The sequence below is a fragment of the Bison bison genome, unplaced genomic scaffold (genome assembly GCF_000754665.1).
Source record: "Bison bison bison isolate TAMUID 2011002044 unplaced genomic scaffold, Bison_UMD1.0 scf7180017864104, whole genome shotgun sequence".
NCBI classification, from domain to species: Eukaryota; Metazoa; Chordata; class Mammalia; order Artiodactyla; family Bovidae; genus Bison; species Bison bison.
The window spans coordinates 1,059,806-1,082,992 of record NW_011494676.1 but is presented as its reverse complement, the minus strand read 5'-3'; the positions used below and the strand labels follow the sequence as shown (position 1 = coordinate 1,082,992).

Below are 23,187 nucleotides of genomic sequence, written 5' to 3'. Positions count from 1 at the left end.
GCAACCATGAAATTAAAAGATGCTTACTCCTTTGAAGGAAAGTTATGACCAACCTACACAGCATATTAAAAAGCAGATACATTACTTTGCCAACAAAGGTCCATCTAGTCAAGGCTATGTTTTTTCCAGTAGTCATGTATGGATGTAAGAGTTGGACTACAAAGAAAGCTGAGTGCCGATGAATTGATATTTTTGAACTGTGGTGATGGAGAAGACTCTTGAGCGTCCCCTGGACTGCAAGGAGATCCAACCAGTCCATCCTAAAATACATCAGTCCTGGGTGTTCACTGGAAAGACTGATGTTGAAGCTGAAACTCCAATACTTTGGCCACCTGATGCGAAGAGCTGACTCATTTGAAAAGACTCTGATGCTGGGAAAGATTGAGGGCAGGAGGAGAAGGGGACACAGAGGATGAGATGGTTGGATGCCATCATCAACTCGATGGACACGGGTTTGGGTGGACTCCAGGAGTTGGCGATGGCCAGTACAGTTCATGGGGTTGCAAAGAATCAGACACGACTAAGTGACTGAACTGAACTGAAGAGCCCAAATCCTGATCTATAGATGACTATCTTCCTTCTGTGTCCTCATATGCAGAGGGGTGAGGGAGCTGTCTGGGGTCTCTTTCATAAGGGCACTAAATAACCACCCATGAGGACTCCACCATCATGACTCAATCACCCCTCATCCCTGGCCTCATACCATCAGCCTAACACCCCTAATACCACCCACAGCCTAATACCACGGCCTAACACCCCTCACCTCCTAATACCATCCATCACGTTGGGAATAAGATTTCAACATATGAATTTGGGAAGAAACATGAACACTCAGTCCATAGCACCTTCTAATGTCCTTTCCAAAGATAATTTCTATTGGTTGTTTTCTGTCATCTCAGAGATTTTTATGCTTTCATAGGCAAATGAAAGAAGGCATTCTTTCTTCTATGTCCCTTTGTAAGCAAATGTTGGCATAATATACACACCATTGCACCTGGCCTTTTTCAAATAACTTATTAGGAGCAGCACTTGCTCCAGAGCTCCTTGGAGGGTCCATCAAAGCCTACACTGCAATCTGATTTCTTCTTCTGCCCAATCCTACGTCCTCATTCTTCCTTTCATAAGGGTTCATCCCTAATAATCACCTTGTTGGTGGCTCAGATGGTAAAGCATCTCTCTACAATGCAGGAGACCCAGGTTCAATCCCTGGGTCGGGAAGATCCCCTAGAGAAGGAAATGGCACCCCACTTCAGTACTATTGCCTGGAAAATCCCCTGGAAGGAGGAAGCCTGGTAGGCTACAGTCCATGGAGTCGCAAAGAGTCGGACACAACTGAGCAACTTCACTTCACTTCACCCCAAACACTGTCTCAGCCTCTGCTTCCAGAAAGTCCAACCTGAGCAGTTTGTAAGTCGCTACAACAATTGTAAAGCCTTTGGAGTCTCATAAGACATTCAAATAACATGTTTAGGGACACACTTCTTGTAACAGAGAACAAAACATTAAAAATAATTGCACCACACCTCCATTTTGGACAGGAGAATAAGCTTGATATTCCTGTTAATGTTCTTGGTTTAACACCTTCTCAAATTGAATTTTTTGAGCTGTCCTATGAAGCAAAAATGTTGTCTCTCCCTCTAGCTGTAAGCAAGAGAATATTTTCTTTTTTTTTTTTTCTGATTATACTTTTATGAGTTACACAGGCTTGCATTTTAGTCAGGGTTTAGAATTTCACTAGTTAATATTAGACACAAAATGCAAGCCTGGGGACTTCCCTGGTGGAGCAGTGGATAAGAATCCTCCTGCCAATGCAGGGGACATGAGTTCGATCCCTGGTCATGGATTCTACATGCTGCGGAGCATCTAAACCCCAGTGCCACGATTACTGAGCTTGTGCTCTGGAGCCCAGGAGCCGCAACTAATGAGCTAACGGGCTACAACAACCGAAATCCGTGCTCCTAGAGCCTGAGCCCTGCAACAAGAAAAGCCACCACAATGAGAAGCTTTCGCACTGTATGGAAGAGTAGCTCCTACTCACCACAATTAGAGAAAGCCCTTGCAAAGCAACAAAGACCTAGTGCAGCCAAAAATAAATTAATTAAAAAGAAATGTAAGCCTACTAATTTTATTTGCAGAATCAAGAAATGGGTCAATATGATTTTCTTCAATACGGGTAAAACAAGCACCGTACAGCATTTTATTTTCTACAGTCACCACCACTCCCTATTGTCATACACATGGATTGCTTCACTCACCAGCATAGGTGTCCTCGAAGGCTGTACGAACTCACAGGGATATATATAAAGATGTCCTAACAGGTACCTTGGCAATGATAGTTTAAGAAACTCATCCCCTAATCATCAATTTCCATATGCACCCTTTCATTACATTTGTGCAGCCTAAAAACAAGCCTGCTGTAAATGCTGAAGCTGGTTCATCCTTTTAAAACTCTTCTTTCCCACTCATCCTTCTCCTAGTTTACAAAAGAAAAGCGGGTGAAAGATGGGTAGCTCTCACCCATCCCGAATCATGATACACTACCCCGGGGATTCCAAAGAGACAAAAGAACTATTATACAAACCAGAGGTAATTTTCATCTTTCTCTGTCTTATACTTATGGGAGTTAGGTGCCAAGTCAGGTATTCAAAACCACTGTGGGCCCATGTTGAGATGTTTTGAATCCTAGTATACTATAGAGAGGTAGGGCAGATTTCACAACAATGTTTAGTCAAAGACTTTGCTTCCTTGCATTATTATTAAAAAAAAAAAAAAAGGCTTGGCTCTGCAGCAAAAGTCCTCTGAGAGCAAGGCAAAGAAAGTGTAAGTAAGAAATACTTGATAACAACCTTGTACATGCTTAGTCACTCAGCTATGTCTGACCCTGCGACCCCATGGACTATAATCCACTAGGCTCCTCTGTCCACAGAGTTTTCCAGGCAAGAATACTGGAATGCGTTGCCATTTCCTACCCAAGGGGATCTTCCCAAACTCAGAGATGAAACCCAAATCTCTTGCATCTCCTGCACTGGCAGATGAATTCTTTACTACCTGATAACAGCAGCAAATTATCTCATCTGGGACAACAAACATGCACAGCCCATACCTAATCTAGTCATCTATGAATTAGGCTGTATGCGAATCTGTAACACGTTGTTTGGGGGTTTAAACAACTCCAAAATCCCAGCACCTTACACCAATAAAGTTTTGTTGTTCATATTTTCTCTAGGGTCAGCTGAGAGGGAGGGAGAAGGCCAGTTGTCTGTGCCAGAATGAAAAAGAGTTTTGGAACATCTCAAACCAGGAATTAAATGCTCTAGCCCAGAAGTCACAACCAACACGTCAACTTCCAATGCTTGGGTCAGAACTTTGTGTTACGCCCAGCCACAAAGAGGATGTGAAATCCTAAAGTAAGCAAAAACAAGGAGCTGGAAATATTGTGACAACAGCACAAATGCAACCACAGAGTATTTAAGCTATGCCAAAAGCATGCTGGGAAATACCAACTAATTTCAAAAGAGCCATGTCTCCCTGCATCATCTCAGTAAAGGGAAGGGGTTGATCTTCATTCATCATGACTCAGTCTTGTTTCTTAGTTGAACAGGCAGCATGATTTTAAAAACTTGAAAAGTCTTTTACTTCTAACAGATTCAACATTATAGCTTTAAGTAAAACAAGTGTGTAGTGTGTCTTCAGTCGTGTGCAACTCTGCAACCCCATGGATGTAGCCCATCAGGCTCCTCTGTCCATGAGATTCTCCAGGCAAGACTACTGGAGTGGGCTGCCCTGCCCTTCTCCAGGGGACCTTCCCAACCCAGGGATCGAACCCTGGTCTCCTGCATTGCAGATGGATTCTTTACCACTGAGCCATTGGAGAAGTTGAAGGCAAATTGGTATTTTAAACTCTTCTGTGTTCCAGACTCATGTTTAGTACTGATAGGCCTCACTGTGCATCAGGCACATGGATGTGAGATTTCAGTAACAATTTATGGTGACTGGGGCAGGTTGATCCTGGCCAGGGGCAGCCCCTTCCCAAGTACTCAGCAGCTGCTGGAGTTCATTTTGCTCTGGGGAAATGGAAGGGACTCTCCCTTACAGGCACCAGCTGCCCCAAGGCACAAGGCTGTTTGGAGCAAAGAAACATCCAGAGCTATGGTCCACATTTGGTGTCACCTGGAGTAAGTCACTCAAGCTTGCACAAGCTAGTAATTCTGTCCACTCTATAAGTCAGCCATTTTGGGTCTGTTCTCTTTTGAGAGCTGGGCTACTCTGGAGACCTCTGGTAGTGGAAGTGGAATTTTAGACTCACTTTCTCTAATTATCTGTCTGTGTGACTGCAGCTTCTTTGTTGTTTGTGTTTTTGTGTGTATCATTTTGGGTTGGGTCACTCTGGTTTGTCCTTCTGTGCGTGGGACCACATTTGTTATTTGCATGTTGTATGTTTGTGAATCAGGATTTTCACTGGTTAGTTGAGATGTCTTTGAATAATGGAACTAGCATGTGATGACATCAGGTACCCTTCCCTATTGAGCTGGGTTTCGCCTGTGGTGGAACATTGGTTGGGATATTCCCTTTGCAATGGGTGGAAGTCTCATTTTTTTGGTGCTAGGGAACTGTGAATCTTAGAGACCATTTTGCACTGCATTTGTTTGTTTGGTATTTGATAACACCTGGTATTTGATAATAATCAGAGCTCTATTCCATCTTATAGTCCCCCTCTAGGGTTAAAAAAATTTTTTTTTTACACTACATGGCCACTATATTCTTTAGACTCTGGAGCGGGGGAAAAATTGGTCAAGATGAAACTTTTTAAATTCCAAAACTGGCCCTTTTTTGTATATGCGGTTGGAGAAAGCTGGCTTGATGAAATACTTTTTTCAGAATTCTGACACTAAGAAAATAAAAATACTTCTAAGAGAAAGCATGAAGTTAACTAAATAAAGTTAACTTATTCCTACTGTTATTTCTGGTTTTGTGTTTGTCGGGTGAATTGCCATGACACATGTAGTCATGATCTCCTGTCTTTCAATTTGCATGAAATTTGTTTGTTATTAATAAGAGGAATCTTGGTTTGAAAAAGTTGAGGAAGTTGTTGAACTTCACCCTTTTGTTTTTGTCCTGCAGGGATTACATTTTTGTTCTTTGTGTGTGTTTGTGTTTCTTTTGTGTGTAAGTGTGCCAGCTAGGGGAACTCAAATTTGTTTCCTGAATACAGCTTATTCAGCTGCATTCTCCAGAATTGGACCATTTTTTGGTTATAATACTTCTGAGTTAATTTGTAAATGATTTCTATTTAACTGACTCAAAAGTAAGTGCTTACAAATTAAATACTTTCTAATATTTAGAAACTTGGCCAAAATGAATTTCATATCATCATGATATGGGAAAAATATTCAGTACTGAATTGATACCTGGTATTGAAACTAGCTTAAGTTTGTTGTCTTGCTAAATGTACCTAGATTTATTGGAGGTCAAATAAGACAGTAAAGAAACTGCCTGCAGTGTAGAAGACTTGGGTTTGATCCCTGGGTTGGGAAGATCCCCTGGAGGAGGGCATGGAAACCCACTCTAGTATTCTTGCCTGGAGGGCTACAGTCCATAAGTTTCCAATCAGAAAATGCTGGTATGACAAACAGTTCACAATTACTTGCCTCTTGGTTTTCACTAAAAATTAAGGTGTTTAAGACTTGAGGATTCTGATCTAAATGTGTAATTAAAGTTACTAAGAATAAAGGAAAAAATTATCAGTATATAATAGGAAAGTAGGATATATGTGCTGAGTAAAAAACACATGAGGAGTTTTATGCATGGGTAGGCTGAAATTAGATTAAACTTAGGTAAATGGATTTTGCTAATATATGTGGATAACCTGCGGAAAAAAAACATGGAGAAATACTATACTATCACTTTAAACTGAAAAAAAAAACAGACTGTAAAATCTTTACATATAACACACAAACATAATTATGCTAAAATGTGCATAGAAAAATGACAAGAGGGAAATTCTCCACATTTTAATACTGACTTTCTTTGAGTGGTGAATTATTTTGTTTTCTTCTTTCACATTTTCTGCATTTATAATATTTATAATAGAAAAACGACAAATATTGGACTAGGGATCAATCTTGCAGTGACTAACAGCATGGTATGTTTGGAATTGCAAACTTGACATCAGATGCTGGTCTTTTTACTTTAGAAGGGCAGTCATTCCTAAGGCTTAGATCAATTTCCTAAGGAGATCACCATCAGCTTCAGCACTACACTTCAGTGGTTTCTTCCTGACATATCCACGTGTTATCCTCAAGATTAAGGATTATCAAAGAAAAGGGGGGAATTGCAACAGAGCAGGATGAGCACAGCCCTTAACACCTAGCATTGCTGTGCCTCATTACTCTGCACCCTGTTACTAGGCAACAGGTCTTGTTCCGCCATTGCTCGGTGCCTCAAGCTCGGGCCCTGCCCACAAGCAACCAGCTGTCAATGAGCAACATATAGTTGTCCTGCTAAGCTATTGGTCAGCGCTGAGCTGGGCCCTGCCCACCGGTAACTGTCAATGAGGGACCACTGGGGAAGTGATTCAGTCAAGGGTCTGTGGGGTAGTGGTCATCAGGTAGAGAGTGAGGTAAGAGGCAGATGCAGGCCTTCTCCTGGAGGCCTTCCAGTTTACCCAGCCTCGGACCAGCAGATGAGCTGGAGGGCCCAGGGAGCAAGGCCTCCACTAGCCAAGGCCCAGGACTTGAGAAGCAGTGAACCTCTTCCCCATCCCTGTCTCTGTGACCCACTAGCAGTGGCCGTCTGTATGAGTCATAGTCTGTGAGACCTGGTCTCCCCATTTGGATGGCCTGAGGAGACTGAGGGCCACTTGGGTTGGATGCCTGACTCCCTCTGGGATGATAGCTGGGCAGGATATGGGAACCTGGCCCTGAAGGAGCTGCCAACTGAGATCTGACTCCTCTTAGCCAGGACTGGGACCTTGGAAGGTAAAAGTTGTGCCTTGGGACTTTGCCTTTCTCATCAGGACAGAGAATAACATTCATCTGGTAGAGATTTACAGGAACATCATTACCTGACCATGACCTGACCTTGAGAACAAAGGATCTGACACCCAGAAGTCTGCAACAGCTAACCATACCCATCCCTCACCTTTTGATTTTAAAGGGACATGCTGAAAGCTTTCAGTAGCTTTGGGTTCTTAGGACATGAGCCACCCATCTGCTTGTATGAATCTGTAATAAACCCTTCTCTGTTCCAGACTCATGTTTAGTACTGATGGGTCTCACTGTGCATGGGGCACATGGATGTGCGATTTCGATCACAGTACTAGATACTGTAAATCCATATTCATATTTTCACTCGGTTGCAAATCTGCAATCATTTGTTTCTAACTGGTGTTAGTAGATTCCACTGTAAAACTGCTACACTAACGGTCATTAAAACATTTTTTTTAGCTCCACACTTACTTACTAGAACCGGGCTACCGGAAGGACAGACTAAAGCGGTAGCTCTAGGAATGACGCGGAATCCTCTTCGTGCTCCGACGGTATCCCTCGGAAGACCGCTGGCGCCATCCTGTGATCTCCTGTGCACATTGCGACCTTAGCTCGCCAGAGACTGGGGTCAGGGTTCGGGGATCCGGCGGCGCAGAGGCTGGCAGGGTGCACGCTTTCTGCAACCTCTCCCCAAAGTCCCATGACAAATATTTGCTTCCCCAGAGCCAGCAAATGCAAAAAATTAGCTATGGTCGGGTCGGCGGACAGGGACGGCTTTGTCCCGCTCTTGGGCCCGGCGACGGTGGCGCCAACCCCGGGCCGCCTGTTCCGGTTGCACTCCCGGCCGCCGTCTGGCGCTGGGGTTGCCAGGAGGCGCGGGGCACGCAGGAGTTTGCCGGTGGCCGCGGCCTCGGCTGAAACCTGGTCCGGGGGTCACCGGAAGGGGAGGAGCGCTAGCCATCTGGGCGAGACCTAAAGAAAAAGGCGGCTGGAATCGGCGGCAGCAGCAGGGAGGGAGCAGATGGAGAGTACGAGGCGGCTGTCCAGTAGAGCACTGATGACTTCCCTGCTGGTTCCGTCACCATCAAGAGCCAGGAAGGGACCCTCGGCCGGCAGAGTGTGCAGGCTGCTGGGCAGGGAGCCCCCAGGCTGCTCTGAAATACTTTTGGGAACTGTGGAGCTTCTCCCTGAAGGGTCCAAGGCCTGTCTATTCCGGAAGACATTTCCGGGGCTGAGAACGAGGCCCCAGAGGGGACTGATGCAGCTGGCTGGGAGAGAGGAGGAAGGTTGGAGTTTTTTTCCCTTCGCTTTCAGTCTCAGCAGGGACAACACCCAGGGCCAGCTGGATTTACCAAGGCTTCATCTGAGAAGCCCTTGGGCCCTTATCTTATATTCCCCAGGGCTAGACCGAAGCACAGTTATGGAGCTGAACAGGCAACCGGGTGTGGAGAAGAGTTGTTTTTCACCTTCCAGCCTGTAGGAGGGCCCTAAACTCATTTGGGGATCACGGGAGCTTCTGCTAGAGTCCAGGCCCGCTTCAGAACACACGGGAAGTTACTAGTCTGAGAAGGAATCTCTGTACCAAAATATACATATCATTTTAATACTTCTGTATCTAATGTTGCTGACAGTTATGTACTTTTTCTTTCAAACTTAAATTTACTAAAGAATTTTCTTTCAAAGAATCAGATTATGATTTTAATTGTTTTGGGGGAGTGGGGAAGTCTGTTCCATTGATTTCTATCCTAATTTATTTTTTCTGCTTTCCTCGGGTTTTATTATTCCTTTATTAGCTTTTAATAGCTTTAATTCATTGTTTTTAATAGTTCTTATTTTCTCATAAATGCATTTTAAAGCTATGAATTTTCCTCTGACCTCTTCATATAGGTTTTAAAATGTAATGTTCACTTTATTTCTAAGGAGTATATAATTTTTATTTTGATATCTTTCAGTTCAGTTCAGTCGCTCAGTCGTATCCGACTCTTTGTGACCCCACAGATTGCAGCACACCAGGCCTCCCTGTCCATCACCAACTCCCAGAGTTCACTCAAACTCATGTCCATGGAGTCCATGATGCCATCCAGCCATCTCATCCTCTGTCGTCCCCTTCTCCTCCTGCCCCCAATCCCTCCCAGCATCAGACTCTTTTCCAATGAGTCAACTCTTCACATGAGGTGGCCAAAGTACTGGAGTTTCAGCTTTAGCATCATTCCTTCCAAAGAAATCCCAGGGCTGATCTCCTTCAGAATGGACTGGTTGCATCTCCTTGCAGTCCAAGGGACTCTCAAGAGTCTTCTCCAACACCACAGTTCAAAAGCATCAATTCTTCGGTGCTCAGCCTTCTTCACAGTCCAACTCTCACATCCAACATGACCACAGGAAAAACCATAGCCTTGACTAGACGGACGTGCTTTTCCTCAACAGTATAGATCAAGGATAGTATTTTTAGTTATTTCATTGCATTATGATTAGCAAATATATCTTGTATGGCTTCAGTTTTTTCAGCACTTGTTTTCACTTGTCATCTCACACATGGTCAGTTTCTAATCAGTTTTCCATGTGAATTTCAATATAATGTACTCTATTAGATAAAAACGGTGCAGGTATAGTACACTTATGATTGATCTTGTTAACTATGTTCTTCAAATCCTCTATATCTTCAAATAAGTTTTTGTTGATTTAGTCTTAATTCCTGAGAAAGATGTATCTATGCTAACATAATTAACACTTGATTGTTGACTTATTTTAAATCTTTGTGTACGCACTCTTGAGGATATACTTGTGTGTGTACCTGTGTTAGATACAAACAATTTTTTTTTACATTGTATAATTTAAAAGCTTTGTCCCCCGCTCCACCCCCCACCCGCCACACACACACAATTAGCAAATGGGTTTCATATTCGACTGGAAGTTTTCTTCCTACAGTCACCTTTCAAGTGCAAACAGTTCTTTTTGTTGTTGTCGTTGCTAAGTCCTGTCTGACTCTTTGCAACCCTGTGAATTGCAGCATGCCAGACTTCTCTACCCTTCACTGTCCCCCAGAATTTGTTCAAACTCTTTTCCATTGAATCAGTGATGCCATCCAACCATTGCATCCTCTGTCGCCCCCTTCTCTTCCTGCCCTCAATCTTTGCCAGCATCAGGGTCTTTTCCAGTGAGTCGGCTCCTCATATCAGGTGGCCAAAGTATCGGAGCCTCACCTTTAGCATCAGTCCTTCCAGGGAATATTCAGGGTTGATTTCCTTTAGGATTGACTGGTTTGATCACTGCTTAATGGATTTCTGCTTTTCGGAATATGAAATATTTAGTACTTTTATAAGTCAACTTTTATACATACACATTTTGTATGTACAGGTGTATTTAAACTTACACTTTTCTAACTTCTAGAATAATAATCTATATCCTCCTCTTGAGTATAACACAAATATTAGTTAGCTTGTTTTATTTCTCTTCATTCTCACCCCCCTACCATGTCAATATCATCTGGAATTTGAAGTCCAGATTTTCTTTTTAATTTTTAGGATCCAGACCGAAAGAATCTATATTTGAAGTCACTAATGGTTTTGAACTCTTGTTTTTTTAAAATAGTAGACAAAATGTGGAGGAGAGACCGTAAATGTAAAAAACTGTGTAATCAGAGTTACCTAAACAAAAATCTTAAAATCCAAACTTAAATCAGTAATCAAAACAGAGGGAGATTTCAATACAAACATGGTGGTAAAGTAAATTAACGCTTCTCGTTGTGACCCAGGATATCACAAACAACATCACCTGTACCTCTAACCTCACAATTGATCCCACATGCAACTCTTTTCAACCCTACACTGTAGTCCTCCGTGCTCTGTCCATGGGATTTTCCAGGCAAGAAGACTGGAGAGTGGGTTGCCCTTTCCTACTCCAGGGGATCTTCCCGATCCAGGGATTGAACCCGCATCTCCTGTATCTCCAGCATTGCAGGCACTGTTAGGGAAGTAGTCTTTTTCAGGCTTCAGAAACAAAGAAAGCAGAGCAGGCCTCTCACTTGTCCCTGACTTGCCTGCCTGCACTTACCAGCCAGCTGGGCAGCATCAGAGATAAAATAGGGAGTGAGTCTTGGAATTCTCCTGAGCTCTGGAGATCCAATCTCCCAGGCCAGAGAGTATCAACACTCACAAGATAAAACATACAGCATTGTGAAAGATTAACGTGACACCAGAGCTGCAGTTTGCTCACAGACAGATGATGTTATCAGTTTGCAGCCTGGGATTATAAGTAGGAACCCCCAAACTGCAATTTTGAAGTCTCACCCGTGGAGTGGACACTGCCTAGGACCTTTTCCCAAATGGGGGTTTCAGATTGCTGCTGTTACATGGGACTTCCCAGTGCTGTTTGAGTCTGGATGTTGGTAAAAACCCAATTTGGTTATGTATCTGCTGTTTTGTTTCTCTTTCCTTTTAATGATTGTTTATTGAAAGTAAGTTAGATAATTCTCTATTAAATATTGAAATTGTGTATGACAATTAGTTTCTTTTGTTAACAAATCCTTTGAACCTGAGATGAAAGTTTAAACTTTGGGCAAAACACAGATTCTTTTACCACTGCACCACTTTGTATCTATCTTTTATAGCACATTTCTTTTTAAAATTTTATTACAGGTAATTTGGTATATGTGTTATATTCCTTTGTTAGTTGAGCCTTTTCTGATTCATTTATTTCATCTCTCTCCTATCACTTGATTTCTAATTTCTCAATAAAGACATTCAATAATGAAATTAGATGGATGAATAAGCAGCAAGTATTCTAAGCCTTAAAGAAATTTTTCAGAACTTAGACTTAGCAATACATTTTACTGGCACATGGCCCCCTTCTGGTATCTCATATCTTCCTCTTAGAATCTTTTCTTATTCTTGCAGGAATACAATTCCAGAAATTCTTTCAGGGAGGGCTTGAGAAGTCAATCCACACTTAGATGATAGTTTCGTTGGACACAGAAATTTAGTTTCAAAATTATTTTCCCTAGATTTTAAAAACTACCAATTCATTGTCTTCTTATAACCAAAGTTGTCCAAATGAGAAGTCTGACATAACTTGATTTCTATTTCTTTGCAAAGAATTTTCTGTTTCTGCAATTTTCTCCTTAACTCTTGTGTTTTGACATTTTATCACCATGTCTATAGATAAAGATACTTTTAATTCATCTCTGTATACTCTGCATTTAGTGGAAAACTTGCAGTCTGAAGATATAAATTCTGTGAAAGTCTCCTTTTCTTTACTCAGGACCACCATGTATGACACTTGGGTTGCGCATTGCTCTCTACTAACACACTGTACGATGGCATACTCAGAAGATTTTAAGGCTACATTATCCTACACTGTCACTTTGACATCTCTGTGCTGCTGTGGGGCCCTGCTACATGGTTATCTGACAATTCAATCTAAAAGACTCAGTCATGCTTGTAATCCATGTACATACTACTATTTTCTCCTGTCAGAAAAAAATAGCCACAGCTGTTTTGCTTTGTTTTGTTTTACTCTTAGAATAGTTGGGACTTTACTGTTTCCCATTATAAATGATTTCCATGCACTAATCCAGAAAGATTTATCTATTATGCCCCTTCCAGCCTAAACAGATTCCACAATCATAAATACCATGAAGTTCCTTTAGCCAAATGAAAAGATTTCTTACTTTTTTTCTCTAGTCTAAGAATTTAAATTCAAATTCTGCCTTGGTTAACTTTACTGCTAATTCTAAAATTGTGTTCTCTAGGCATACTTGTTGTTTCTGAAGAAAATTCATTTAAGAATAATTTCTGTCGCCCAGTTCCTTGATATTAATGTAAAAAAATCATGAAAATAAAAATTCAAACATTTACAAAGACATCACAGGAAAAGGCATCTACAAGACAGCTTGCATAGGCAAAATCATTCTTACTCGATTTTCATGTTGCAGCAGGGAGAAAAGTGAAAAGCCTATTAAACAAGGATATGCTCCCTTGCTGGAAGTAGTCTTATGGTTGATATATATACAAGTTAATCAGTATGACTTTCTTCTGCTCATTATTCTCCATGTTATAATAGGGAGTGTAAGTGGACATGCTAAACTATATGAAATCTAAATCTCCAGAAAGAAATTCGAGTGGTTTAAGGCCCAACCCTAGAGTTGGAAATTTTGTTAAGAACACTGAACAACCTTTGCCCAGGGTTGTGGTATGTCTGAACTCTGTTTCACATTCCCTCTTGGACTAAAGAGTTTTCCTTCCATGCATTTGAAAATGATAATCCCACTAACTGGAAACTAAGTCCTACACAAATCTCCAACATCATTTCGAACAATAACAAAAAATAAAGCTGATAGTTTTAGGTATTTTGTCTTCCCGTGAATGTTAAAAACACTGATTAAAAAAAGAATGATAAGGATTTTCCCCTACCTTCTGGCAATTTAAAATTATTGCCTTTGATCCTGTAAAACAACAGAGAGAAATTGTTCTTTATTTCATTTCACAAATCTGCATCCTCCATTTTTTTTGCCACAGGAATTCCTTCTTCTGGGTACCTTGTGCTACCTCAGTCCCAAGACCAGTTATCATCTTGGTCTGGGTCCTCTGAGGGAAAGTGGTAAAGAACTGCTGCTGCTAAGTCGCTTCAGTCGTGTCCGACTCTGCGACCCCATGGACTGCAGCCCACCAGGCTCCTCTGTCCATGGGATTTTCCAGGCAAGAGTACTGGAGTGGGGTGCCATTGCCTTTTCCAGTAAAGAACTGCTCAAGCTCAATTAGTTCTCCTATTTTGCTCTCTGTTTCTGGCTTTGACCATTCAAAGCAAAGTTCCTTGGATTGGTTGATAATGATACTCTCTAGATTCTTATGCTGCCGTTTAGTAAAACCACCTGAAATATTTATTGTATAATGAGCTCTCAGTCAAAGAAAAGAAATATTGAGGTTTGGGGACTATCATCTTCTTGTTTGCCACTCCTTGGACTGCAAGCGCCCACTCTATTCCAGATATAGCTTGAGCAGATAGGGATAACAGTGGCAGTGGCCACAGGACTGGAACCGGCCACAAGACTGGAAAGGTCCATTTTCATTCCAATCCCAAAGAAAGGCAATGATAAAGGATGCTCAAACTACCCCAACAACCTAGGGTAATTTGACACTAATTACAAGCTAGCAAAGTAATGCTGAAAATTCTCCAAGCCAGGCTCCAACAGACCCAAGAACTTCCAGATGTTCAAGCTGGATTTAGAAAAGGCAGAGGAACCAGAGATTAAATTGCCAACATCCATTGGATCATTGAAAAAGCAAGAGAGTTCCAGAAAAACGTCTACTTCTGCTTTATTGACTATGCCAAAGCCTTTGACTGTGTGGATCACAACAAACTGGAAAATTCTTAAAGAGATGGGAATACCAGATCTCCTGACCTGCCTCCTGAGAAGTCTGTATGCAGGACAAGAAGCAGCAGTTAGAACAGGACATAGAACAACACACTGGTTCCAAATTGGGACAGGAATAGGTCAAGGCTGTATACTGTCACCCTGCTTATTTAATTTCTATGCAAAGTACATCATGTGAAATGCCAGGCTGGATGAAGCACAAGCTGGAAGCAAGATTGCCGGGAGAAATATCAATAACCTCAGATATGCAGAGGATACCAATCTTATGGCAGAAAGAGAAGAGGAACTGAAGAACATCTTGATGAAAGTGAAAAGGAGAGTTGAAAAGTTGGCTTACAACTTAACATTCAGAAAACTAAGATCATGGCATCCAGTCCCATCATTTCATGGCAAATAGATGGAAAACAATGGAAACAGTGGGAGACTTTATTTTTCTGGGCTCCAAAATCACTGCAGATGGTGACTGCAGCCATGAAATTAAAAGACGCTTGCTCCTTAAAAGCCATGACCAACCTAGAGAGCATATTAAAAAACAGAGACATTACTTTGTCCACAAAGGTCTAGTCAAAGCTATGGTTTTTCCAGTAGTCACATATGGATGTGAGAGTTTGACTGTAAAGAAAGCTGAGCACCGAAGAACTGATGCTTTTGAACTCTGGTGTTGGAGAAGACTCTTGAGAGTCCCTTGGACTGCAAGGACATCCAACCAGTTCATCCTAAAGGAAATCAGTCCTGAATATTCATTGGAAGAACTGATGCTGAAGCTGAAACTCCAATACTTTGGCCACCTGATGTGAAGAACTGACTCATTGGAAAAGACCCTGATGCTGGGAAAGATTGAAGGCAGGAGGAGAAGGGGAGAACAGAGGATGAGATGATTAAATGGCATCACCAACTCAATGGACATGAGTTTGAGCAAGCTTCAGCAGTTGGTGATGGACAGGGAAGCCTGGTGTGCTGCAGTCCATGGGGTCGCAAAGAGTCAGACACAACTGCACAACTGAACTCAACTGATAGGGATAGAACAGTGACTAAAAGAAAATACCTACATTCATAGGACTTACTCTGAGAAGGTAGCAGGAGAGTCAGACAACATATTGGTCACAAAGCAGCCTAAATTATTGTACCAAATATTTTAAAAAACGATGGCTTATTTAAACAAGATACAGATTTATTCATCTCTCATGTCCAGGGCTGGTAGCAACCTTTTGCCATTCTCATCACATGGCTTCCATTTCTGGGCCCAGAGTGGTTGACGTAGTTCCTGCCATCATAACTGCAACCCAGCCAGAGGAGAGGGTAAAAGGGCAGCACATATTTATTCATTTTTAGGGCACAAACTAGAAATAATATGTATCACTTTTATTCATATCTCATTGGCTCAGAACGTTGTCTTATGGACAAACCCAGATGTGAAAAAGCTGGTAAAGTAGCCTTTAATTAAAAGCTATGCACCCATAAAGCAGGGAGTGAAAGTAAGCAGGGAAGAATAGCTTTTATGGGTAATGGTGTCTGATTCAATAATAAATGAGTAAATATATTAATATTCAGATGGTACATGGAAGGAAATTTAGCACGTTTTTTCATCTCTGGAATGCAACTTCCACCTCCTTCCTTGTTTGAAACACTGGAAAAGCAGTACATCAAGCCAAGCTAAAAAAGCTTTATTCTAACCTCATCACTTTGGTCATAAAGACACATTCATCAGCTGAAGGGAAGGTATCAAGTGCAGTACTTTATCTCCTTTTTCAGGGTTTTTAAATTTCTAACAGTCATTTTAACTGGGTCAGTAATTATCAAGAGCAATTAAAAAGCATCCAGGTTAAAGGAGCAAGGAAAAAAAGGAAAAAGTAGAGAAAAAAAATCTCATGGGAGCACCTGAATCTACCATCCTTGCATGATTTTCTAGTGTTCTACAGTCTGGGCAATTAGCCAACAAACTTTGAGGAGCTATTTTCTATCAGGCACTGGGATAGCACTTGTGGAAGAAGACAAGTAGTATTTAAAAATGATAGATCCTACCCTCTAGCAGAAAACAAACACATGAAAATGTAAAAGCAATGAAAAAAATTTAAGGACAATACTACACAGTTCACAAAGCTACACAGTTAATTGTAAATCTACTGTGCAAGGAATAAAGCCTTAAGAATCAAAAGGAAGAAAACCTCCCCGTGAAATAAAATAGGATGGGGAGGCTTCACAGAGTGAGATCTAAATAAGAGTTTAAAGAACTGGTATAATGATAGGTTTGCGTGGTCTAGAGAATGACAGAGTACTTACTACAACTTAGAAGAGTGATACCACAAAAGCAAAAATAAAGAGAAATTTAAGATGCATTCAGTGAAGAAGAACTAAAGAGCCTCTTGATGAAAGTGAAAGAGGAGAGTGAAAAAGTTGGCTTAAAGCTCAACATTCAGAAAACCAAGATCATGGCATCCGGTCCCATCACTTCATGGCAAATAGATAGGGAAACAGTGGAAACAGTGGCTGACTTTATTTTTCTGGGCTCCAAAATCACCGTAGATGATGATTACAGACATGAAATTAAAAGACGCTTACTCCTTGGAAGGAAAGTTATGACCAACCTACACAGCATATTAAAAGCAGACACATTTCCTTGTCAACAAAGGTCCATCTAGTCAAGGCTATGGTTTTTCCAGTGGTCATGTATGGATGTGAGAGTTGGACTATAAAGAAGGCTGAGTGCCAAAGAATTGATGCTTTTGAACGGTGGTGTTGGAGAAGACTCTTGAGAGTCCCTTGGACTGCAAGGAGATCCAACCAGTCCATTCTGAAGGAGATCAGCCCTGGGATTTCTTTGGAAGGAATGATGATAAAGTTGAAACTCCAGTACTTTGGCCACCTCATGCCAAGAGTTGACTCATTGGAAAAGACTCTGATGCTCGGAGGGATTGGGGGCATGAGAAAAACGGAACGACAGAGGATGAGATGGCTGGATGGCATCATGGACTCGATGGAAGTGAGTTTGAGTGAACTCCGGGAGATGGTGATGGACAGGGAGGCCTGGCGTGCTGCAATTCATGGGGTCGCAGAGAGTCAGACACAACTGAGCAACTGAACTGAACTGAAAGGATAGTGAGTAGAACATTTTACCTAAGCTAGAGGACTGAGGGAAACAAGTAATTGAAGAAGGTACCTTTTGGCAAGATGATAGAAGGCCTTTAGTTTCAGGATAAGGAACTGAGGTTTAATCTTTTAGTCACTGGATAAATAATGATGGCTTTTGATTAGGTGAGCCAACTGCCAACGCTTTAACAACTTCAAAAGACCATAAGAAACATGGTCCCTAGTCCTCAGAGAGAAGAGAGCCCCTGAACTTTAAGATTCTAGTTGAGGAGAAGAGATATACTATCTGATGGCTTGTTTGGGTAGAAGACACACCACCCTGGCCTTTAAACACAGAGTGATTTTTCCTACCATAAAATGTATCTTATAATGATTTTTTTTCTTTCAACTGAAAATTTTAGATTCTCAGTTGAGTCATCTTTCTCTGGCCTCTTTGTCTGATAGTCTCTGGGGAAAGATGACTCACTGAGAATCTTTATTTCCACGTGAAAGAGAGAAATCACATACAGCCCACTTTATTCAACTTTTAATTAGATGTAAATTTGAACTCCTACATTATTAATAAAATTCATTTTAAGCACAGTCATGTAAATTCTCCCAAGTTTGATTAATATCAAAACTTGACTGTCAAGTGAATTGGAAACTAAGATTTTGTCCTTTTGCCTCAAGGGTATATTTTATTTGGTAAAACAAATAATCAGGATTAGTCTTGAGTTTCGCAAATTCTGAGAGAGCCTTAGAAATTCATCCCACGTTAACTGTGTCATCCCACGTTAACTGTGCCCTTTTATACATCATGCCCCCAAAATCTATTTAAAAAAAAAGACACCTGAGAATACCAAAATCCACCTCCCCAGTCCCCACCCCCAACCTATCAGGGAACTTCAGGACAGGCACCTGGATGTATGTTTAGCAGGCTGGTAAGTGGTTGTTGTAACCAGGGAAGTTTGTTACAAAACTAAGACAAGGTCCTTGCCCTGGAGATTATTTTCCTGTGGAGGAGTGTAGACAATCACAGTACACTCCTCAGTTTTCACCAAAAGCAGAGGACAGGGGAAAATGTTTGACCTAAATGAGAACTAAATCCTAAAAGGTGGGGGGGGAAATCCCTGAAGGAAAGGAAATCTTTGGGCACTGGGTCTCTCAACCTTATCACAAGGATCAACGTTATGCACCAAAGAGATAACTCTTAGTTGTGGGGGCTGTAAGCTGTCCTATACATTGTAGGATGTACCCACTAAATGCCAGTAGCACCCCCTCCCAAGTGATGACAATCAAAAATGTCTCCAGATATTGCCAAATGCCCCATGGTTGGGAGCCTGGGGGAGGGAGGGAGTGCGAAAATTTATCTAGTTGAAGGTCACTGGGCTAAAAAGAAGTTACGGGAGGATTGCTAGGTTGGGATTTGCTGACAGGCCAACATGCTAAAGCACCTGGCTATGTTGGCAAAAGCTTGGGACTACATACCCAGAGGTGTACGTTTAAAAAAAGACTAAAATATTAGTAAACAGCGGGGACTGGGGAACTCAAGGCTATCTGTACGTTGACAGTAAATCCCAGCTCGTTTACTAGATAAAAGAACAAATCAATGTATTAGGTTAGCTCCCCTTCCCCTCTGTACCTAAACTCCACTGAGGACTCAGACTAGGCAGGTAGGGACCATCTTGAACACCACTTATTAACAAAACGACATTTACCATTAGGTGGCACCACTGGATCACGGGACGTTTCGAATTTTAACTGCTAGGGCAACTTTTACCATTCTCCTGATATAGCCCTACATGTATATGCGATCCTAATTACGGATCCACCCAACGCAACTAATTTAAGTGTTTACAGCCGCTTTCTCTGGTAACGTAAGTGGCTCTGAAAAGAGCCTTTGTGTATAACGTAGATGTTCGATTTCGTCCCTTGCGCGCCCTTACTTTGAACTGGTGTACTTGGTGACCGCCTTGGTGCCCTCGGACACGGCGTGTTTAGCCAGCTCGCCGGGAAGCAGCAGGCGTACCGCCGTCTGGATCTCTCGGGAAGTAATGGTCGAGCGCTTGTTGTAATGCGCCAGGCGCGACGCTTCGCCGGCAATGCGCTCGAAAATGTCATTGACAAAAGAATTCATGATGCCCATGGCCTTGGACGAGATGCCGGTGTCCGGGTGTACCTGTTTCAGCACCTTATACACGTAGACGGAATAGCTCTCCTTGCGGCTGCGCTTGCGCTTCTTGCCATCCTTCTTCTGCACTTTCGTGACAGCCTTTTTAGAACCTTTTTTTGGAGCAGGAGCGGATTTTGCTGGATCCGGCATCGTTGCAGGAAGACACACCACACGCCCGTACTAAACGACCCGACTACCTCAAAACCACCCGCTTACACGCTATTTATAGAGCCTGTATGCAAATGAAGGCTAACAGAGTACTGCATTTTTATTGGTTAATATACAACAGTGTCGTCATAGAGAGGCAGAGTCCATGTAAATGAGGTCCTGCTCGCGCTATCTTAGTGGTTCTTACAACAAATGTCTTGTTAACCAATCAAAATGTTCTGTTTCACACTAAATTAAGTAAATGTAGTTTCACCTGTTTGGGGTCTTTCGTTAAATGATTTTCCCTTTTTCTCGTTGATTGACTTGTATATAGTAGAGATCTGAAGCGCGTGCTAAAGACAAGCTAACTTTCTCTTATTTTTGCATCGTTTTACTCCTCTGTACTATTTTGTGGAAGTTTGGTTCTGGTTTTCGCAACAATACCTTAGCCGCCTACCCCCTCCCCCGCCTTTTTTTTTTTTTTTTTTTACAGTTTGCGCCTTCTGTCTCATGCAGTTAGGAAGATGGGATCCTACATATCTCAGGACTCTTGTCCCCATTCTTAACAGTTGAAGTACCGAGGAACTATTTGGGGATCGAGGATTTTATCTAACATCTGGCCTAATTCTAGTAACTGTAGAATCAAGCTGAAGCCGATTACCATTCCTACAGTTATCACATAATGACGACCTTCTTCAGTATTCAGATTTGTGCTAACGTTTTGTACTAGCAGCTTGGAAAGCGCTAGAAACGACTGGCAGAGAATTTAGCTTCTTGCAAAGTTTTCTCAGAAATGGCTCGGTTCTCAAAAAAAAAAAAAAAGGAAATGGCTAGGTTGGAGCTCTGTATTAAGAAATCAAACCAGCTTGTAAGCTCAGTTAACAAAAACGACCCAGACCTGGCTTCTGGGGCTCCCTCTAGCGTCTGTCAGCTTTAACTCCATAACCTCACCACTCAACGCGTGTTAAACTCCCCTACCCGCTTTACCCTTAACACTCGTGCATTGAGTTCGCCGACTGAAGTGAAAGCTGGTACAGCTGCTTTTTAAGAAAACGTGGGTGGCTCTAAAAAGAGCCTTTAGATCGTCTACTTTAAAATGTACGCCTTAAGCCCGCTCCCCGCGGATGCGACGAGCCAGCTGGATGTCTTTGGGCATGATGGTCACGCGCTTGGCGTGGATGGCGCACAGGTTCGTGTCTTCAAACAGCCCCACCAGGTAGGCCTCGCTCGCCTCCTGCAGCGCCATCACGGCCGAGCTCTGGAAGCGCAGATCGGTCTTAAAGTCCTGCGCGATCTCGCGCACCAGCCGCTGGAACGGCAGCTTGCGGATCAGCAGCTCGGTCGACTTCTGGTAGCGCCGAATCTCCCGCAGGGCCACGGTGCCCGGCCTATAACGATGCGGCTTCTTGACGCCGCCCGTGGCCGGCGCGCTCTTGCGAGCCGCCTTGGTGGCCAGCTGCTTCCGCGGGGCCTTGCCACCGGTCGACTTGCGGGCGGTCTGCTTCGTACGCGCCATAGTATCTCACAGGTTTTATTCTCCGACCCCCTAGGCAGTCTCATTTATAGACTTAGCCTAGTCTTGATTGGGCCAGAAAAGCTAGCAATTTCCGAAATTGTAATCTCATTGGCTAGAATTCAATCCTATTTGGGCAGAAGATTGTAATGCTAGTCTCTTTACTTACAACCTCCCTTTTCCAGTCCTTTTCTATAATCTTATTAAAGATTTTTTTTTAAAAAGACCTTTTCTTTATATTGCTGTTAACTTTCGTAAGAACAATTTATGAAGTGTTTTTGCACGCTTGGGATTTATATTTTAGCAGGTTCTTTCAAAATACAAGCACGCCCTAGGTTTCAGCATGCATTTCCACTTACTAGTTATTGTAACTCCTCTCCCATAACTAACAAATTTATTTAGCTCCTGACACTGAGCTAAGCGAGAGTTACATTACTACTGAGGTTCAACAAAACAATATGTAGTTGAAGGAACCAGAAATTAAACTTAACCTTTACCTGGTTCGGAACTACACCAAAATTGTGTGCTGATGGTTACCAACTCAGAGCCATCTGCCTCCCTCCACCCACTGAGTGCGGGTTTTCTCCTCAATCCATCAATGCGTAATTACGTCCTATGGACAAAACGCTTTAATTAAGGGAAGATAAGACCGGAAATATTTTCTTCCTTACAATAGTGAATAGTTTTAAATAGTCAAGTTGCTTATCAGTCATTTAACGTTAAAGGGTCAAAGCACATAATTCGTTGATTACTGATTTGCTATCATATTTTCAATAAAGTGTTTCCTAATGCTTACAGTTTCAAATCTTTTCTATTCTCTATACAGAAATTGAAGATCTTTTGCCTTTTATTTCCTGTGCTTTGAAGAATTTCTCAGAAAATTGCATGTAATAAAACAAAAGTTATGTAAGGTTACCAATGCTTAAAGTTGTAATAAACACTTTTAATGATATGCTTATTTGATTGGAACAACATCGCATATAAAAACTCAAACCTGAGAATAAAATCAGGCCCAAGAGGCTCAAAACTTAGCTCCAAGGTATGATGATCACTTTCCTGAAGTTTAAAGTGATTTTGAGAGTTTTTCCTGAACATTAAACACAAGGTAGAGACACTCTGTGATGTATGGTTGCCTTAGAAGTCACCTTTAATAACAGAATTCTGATTCATATTAGACATCTCCTTAGGCAGCAGCAATCTCCTGCTATAGAGAGAAGATCTAAAATGTCAGTGAGAAAGTGTTGCTGATATGAACAACTGTTACCATCTTCTGTGGTTATTTTGTAATAATGTCTTGTATATACAGAGCACCGCTCAGTATTTTAAAAATTTTCTATGCATATTATTTAATTCCAACTGTGAAATAGATGTTATTTAAAAACTCATTTTACAGATAAAGAAACTGAGTCTCAGAGATGTTATGGCTCATCCTGGATAAGTAACAAGGCCTACATAATATTCTAAAGCACAAGAATGAAATTACAATGTATTTCCAGTTTCTTCAGGCTTGGGGTATATTTTAAAGCACTAAAGGATTTTCCCAACGCACAATCGAATTACTCAACTCAGGTGTTCCCATCAGAAGAAGAAACTACCCCACGGCAGGTGTCTGGGTTACAGCCCAAAGCTGTCCACCCAAGTGTCACATTTCTTTGAAAAAAAATTTTTTTTAATTTGTTTTGATGTATCCACTCTTGGCCAAGCTGTATGGGATGTGTTCATTTAAACAAGAAAAAGATTCTCAAGCTGTCTGTTTATATAGAATCCAACAGTAATGGGACTTGTATTACCTTTATCAACCAAAAATTGGCACTTGCCACAGGTGCTTGCCGTCTTCCTCTACAAGGATTAGGTCATGGGCTGCTGCAGCTGCTGACCTCCAACACTCCTTGAAGGAGTTCAGGGTGGAAAGCAGAAATGAGGCACTCTGTGC

General features: G+C 41.9%; 3 protein-coding genes across 3 annotated transcripts in view; all 3 read right to left on the bottom strand.

Moving 5' to 3' along the window:
- Window positions 1-8,658, bottom strand: part of LOC104987704 (myomegalin-like) — a 66,229-nt gene extending 57,571 nt beyond the window's left edge. The window contains exon 1 of the mRNA XM_010838747.1: window positions 7,458-8,658. The gene's annotated coding sequence lies outside the window, so the exon portion shown is untranslated. The remainder of the gene's footprint in view (window positions 1-7,457) is intronic.
- A 10,476-nt stretch (window positions 8,659-19,134) lies between these two features.
- LOC104987701 (histone H2B type 2-F) lies at window positions 19,135-19,786 on the bottom strand. Its single transcript, XM_010838745.1, has one exon. It carries the CDS (start codon window positions 19,742-19,744, stop codon window positions 19,364-19,366), a length of 381 nt encoding a protein of 126 aa, XP_010837047.1. The 5' UTR covers window positions 19,745-19,786; the 3' UTR covers window positions 19,135-19,363.
- A 1,014-nt stretch (window positions 19,787-20,800) lies between these two features.
- On the bottom strand, window positions 20,801-21,263 carry LOC104987694 (histone H3). Its single transcript, XM_010838739.1, has one exon. It carries the CDS (start codon window positions 21,255-21,257, stop codon window positions 20,847-20,849), a length of 411 nt encoding a protein of 136 aa, XP_010837041.1. The 5' UTR covers window positions 21,258-21,263; the 3' UTR covers window positions 20,801-20,846.
- Between the last annotated feature and the right edge of the window lie 1,924 nt (window positions 21,264-23,187).

What these genes read in the sequence shown, in the direction of transcription:
- LOC104987701 (XM_010838745.1), bottom strand. Translation starts at nt 19,744, where the DNA reads ATGCCGGATCCAGCAAAATCCGCTCCTGCTCCAAAAAAAGGTTCTAAA.
- LOC104987694 (XM_010838739.1), bottom strand. Translation starts at nt 21,257, where the DNA reads ATGGCGCGTACGAAGCAGACCGCCCGCAAGTCGACCGGTGGCAAGGCC.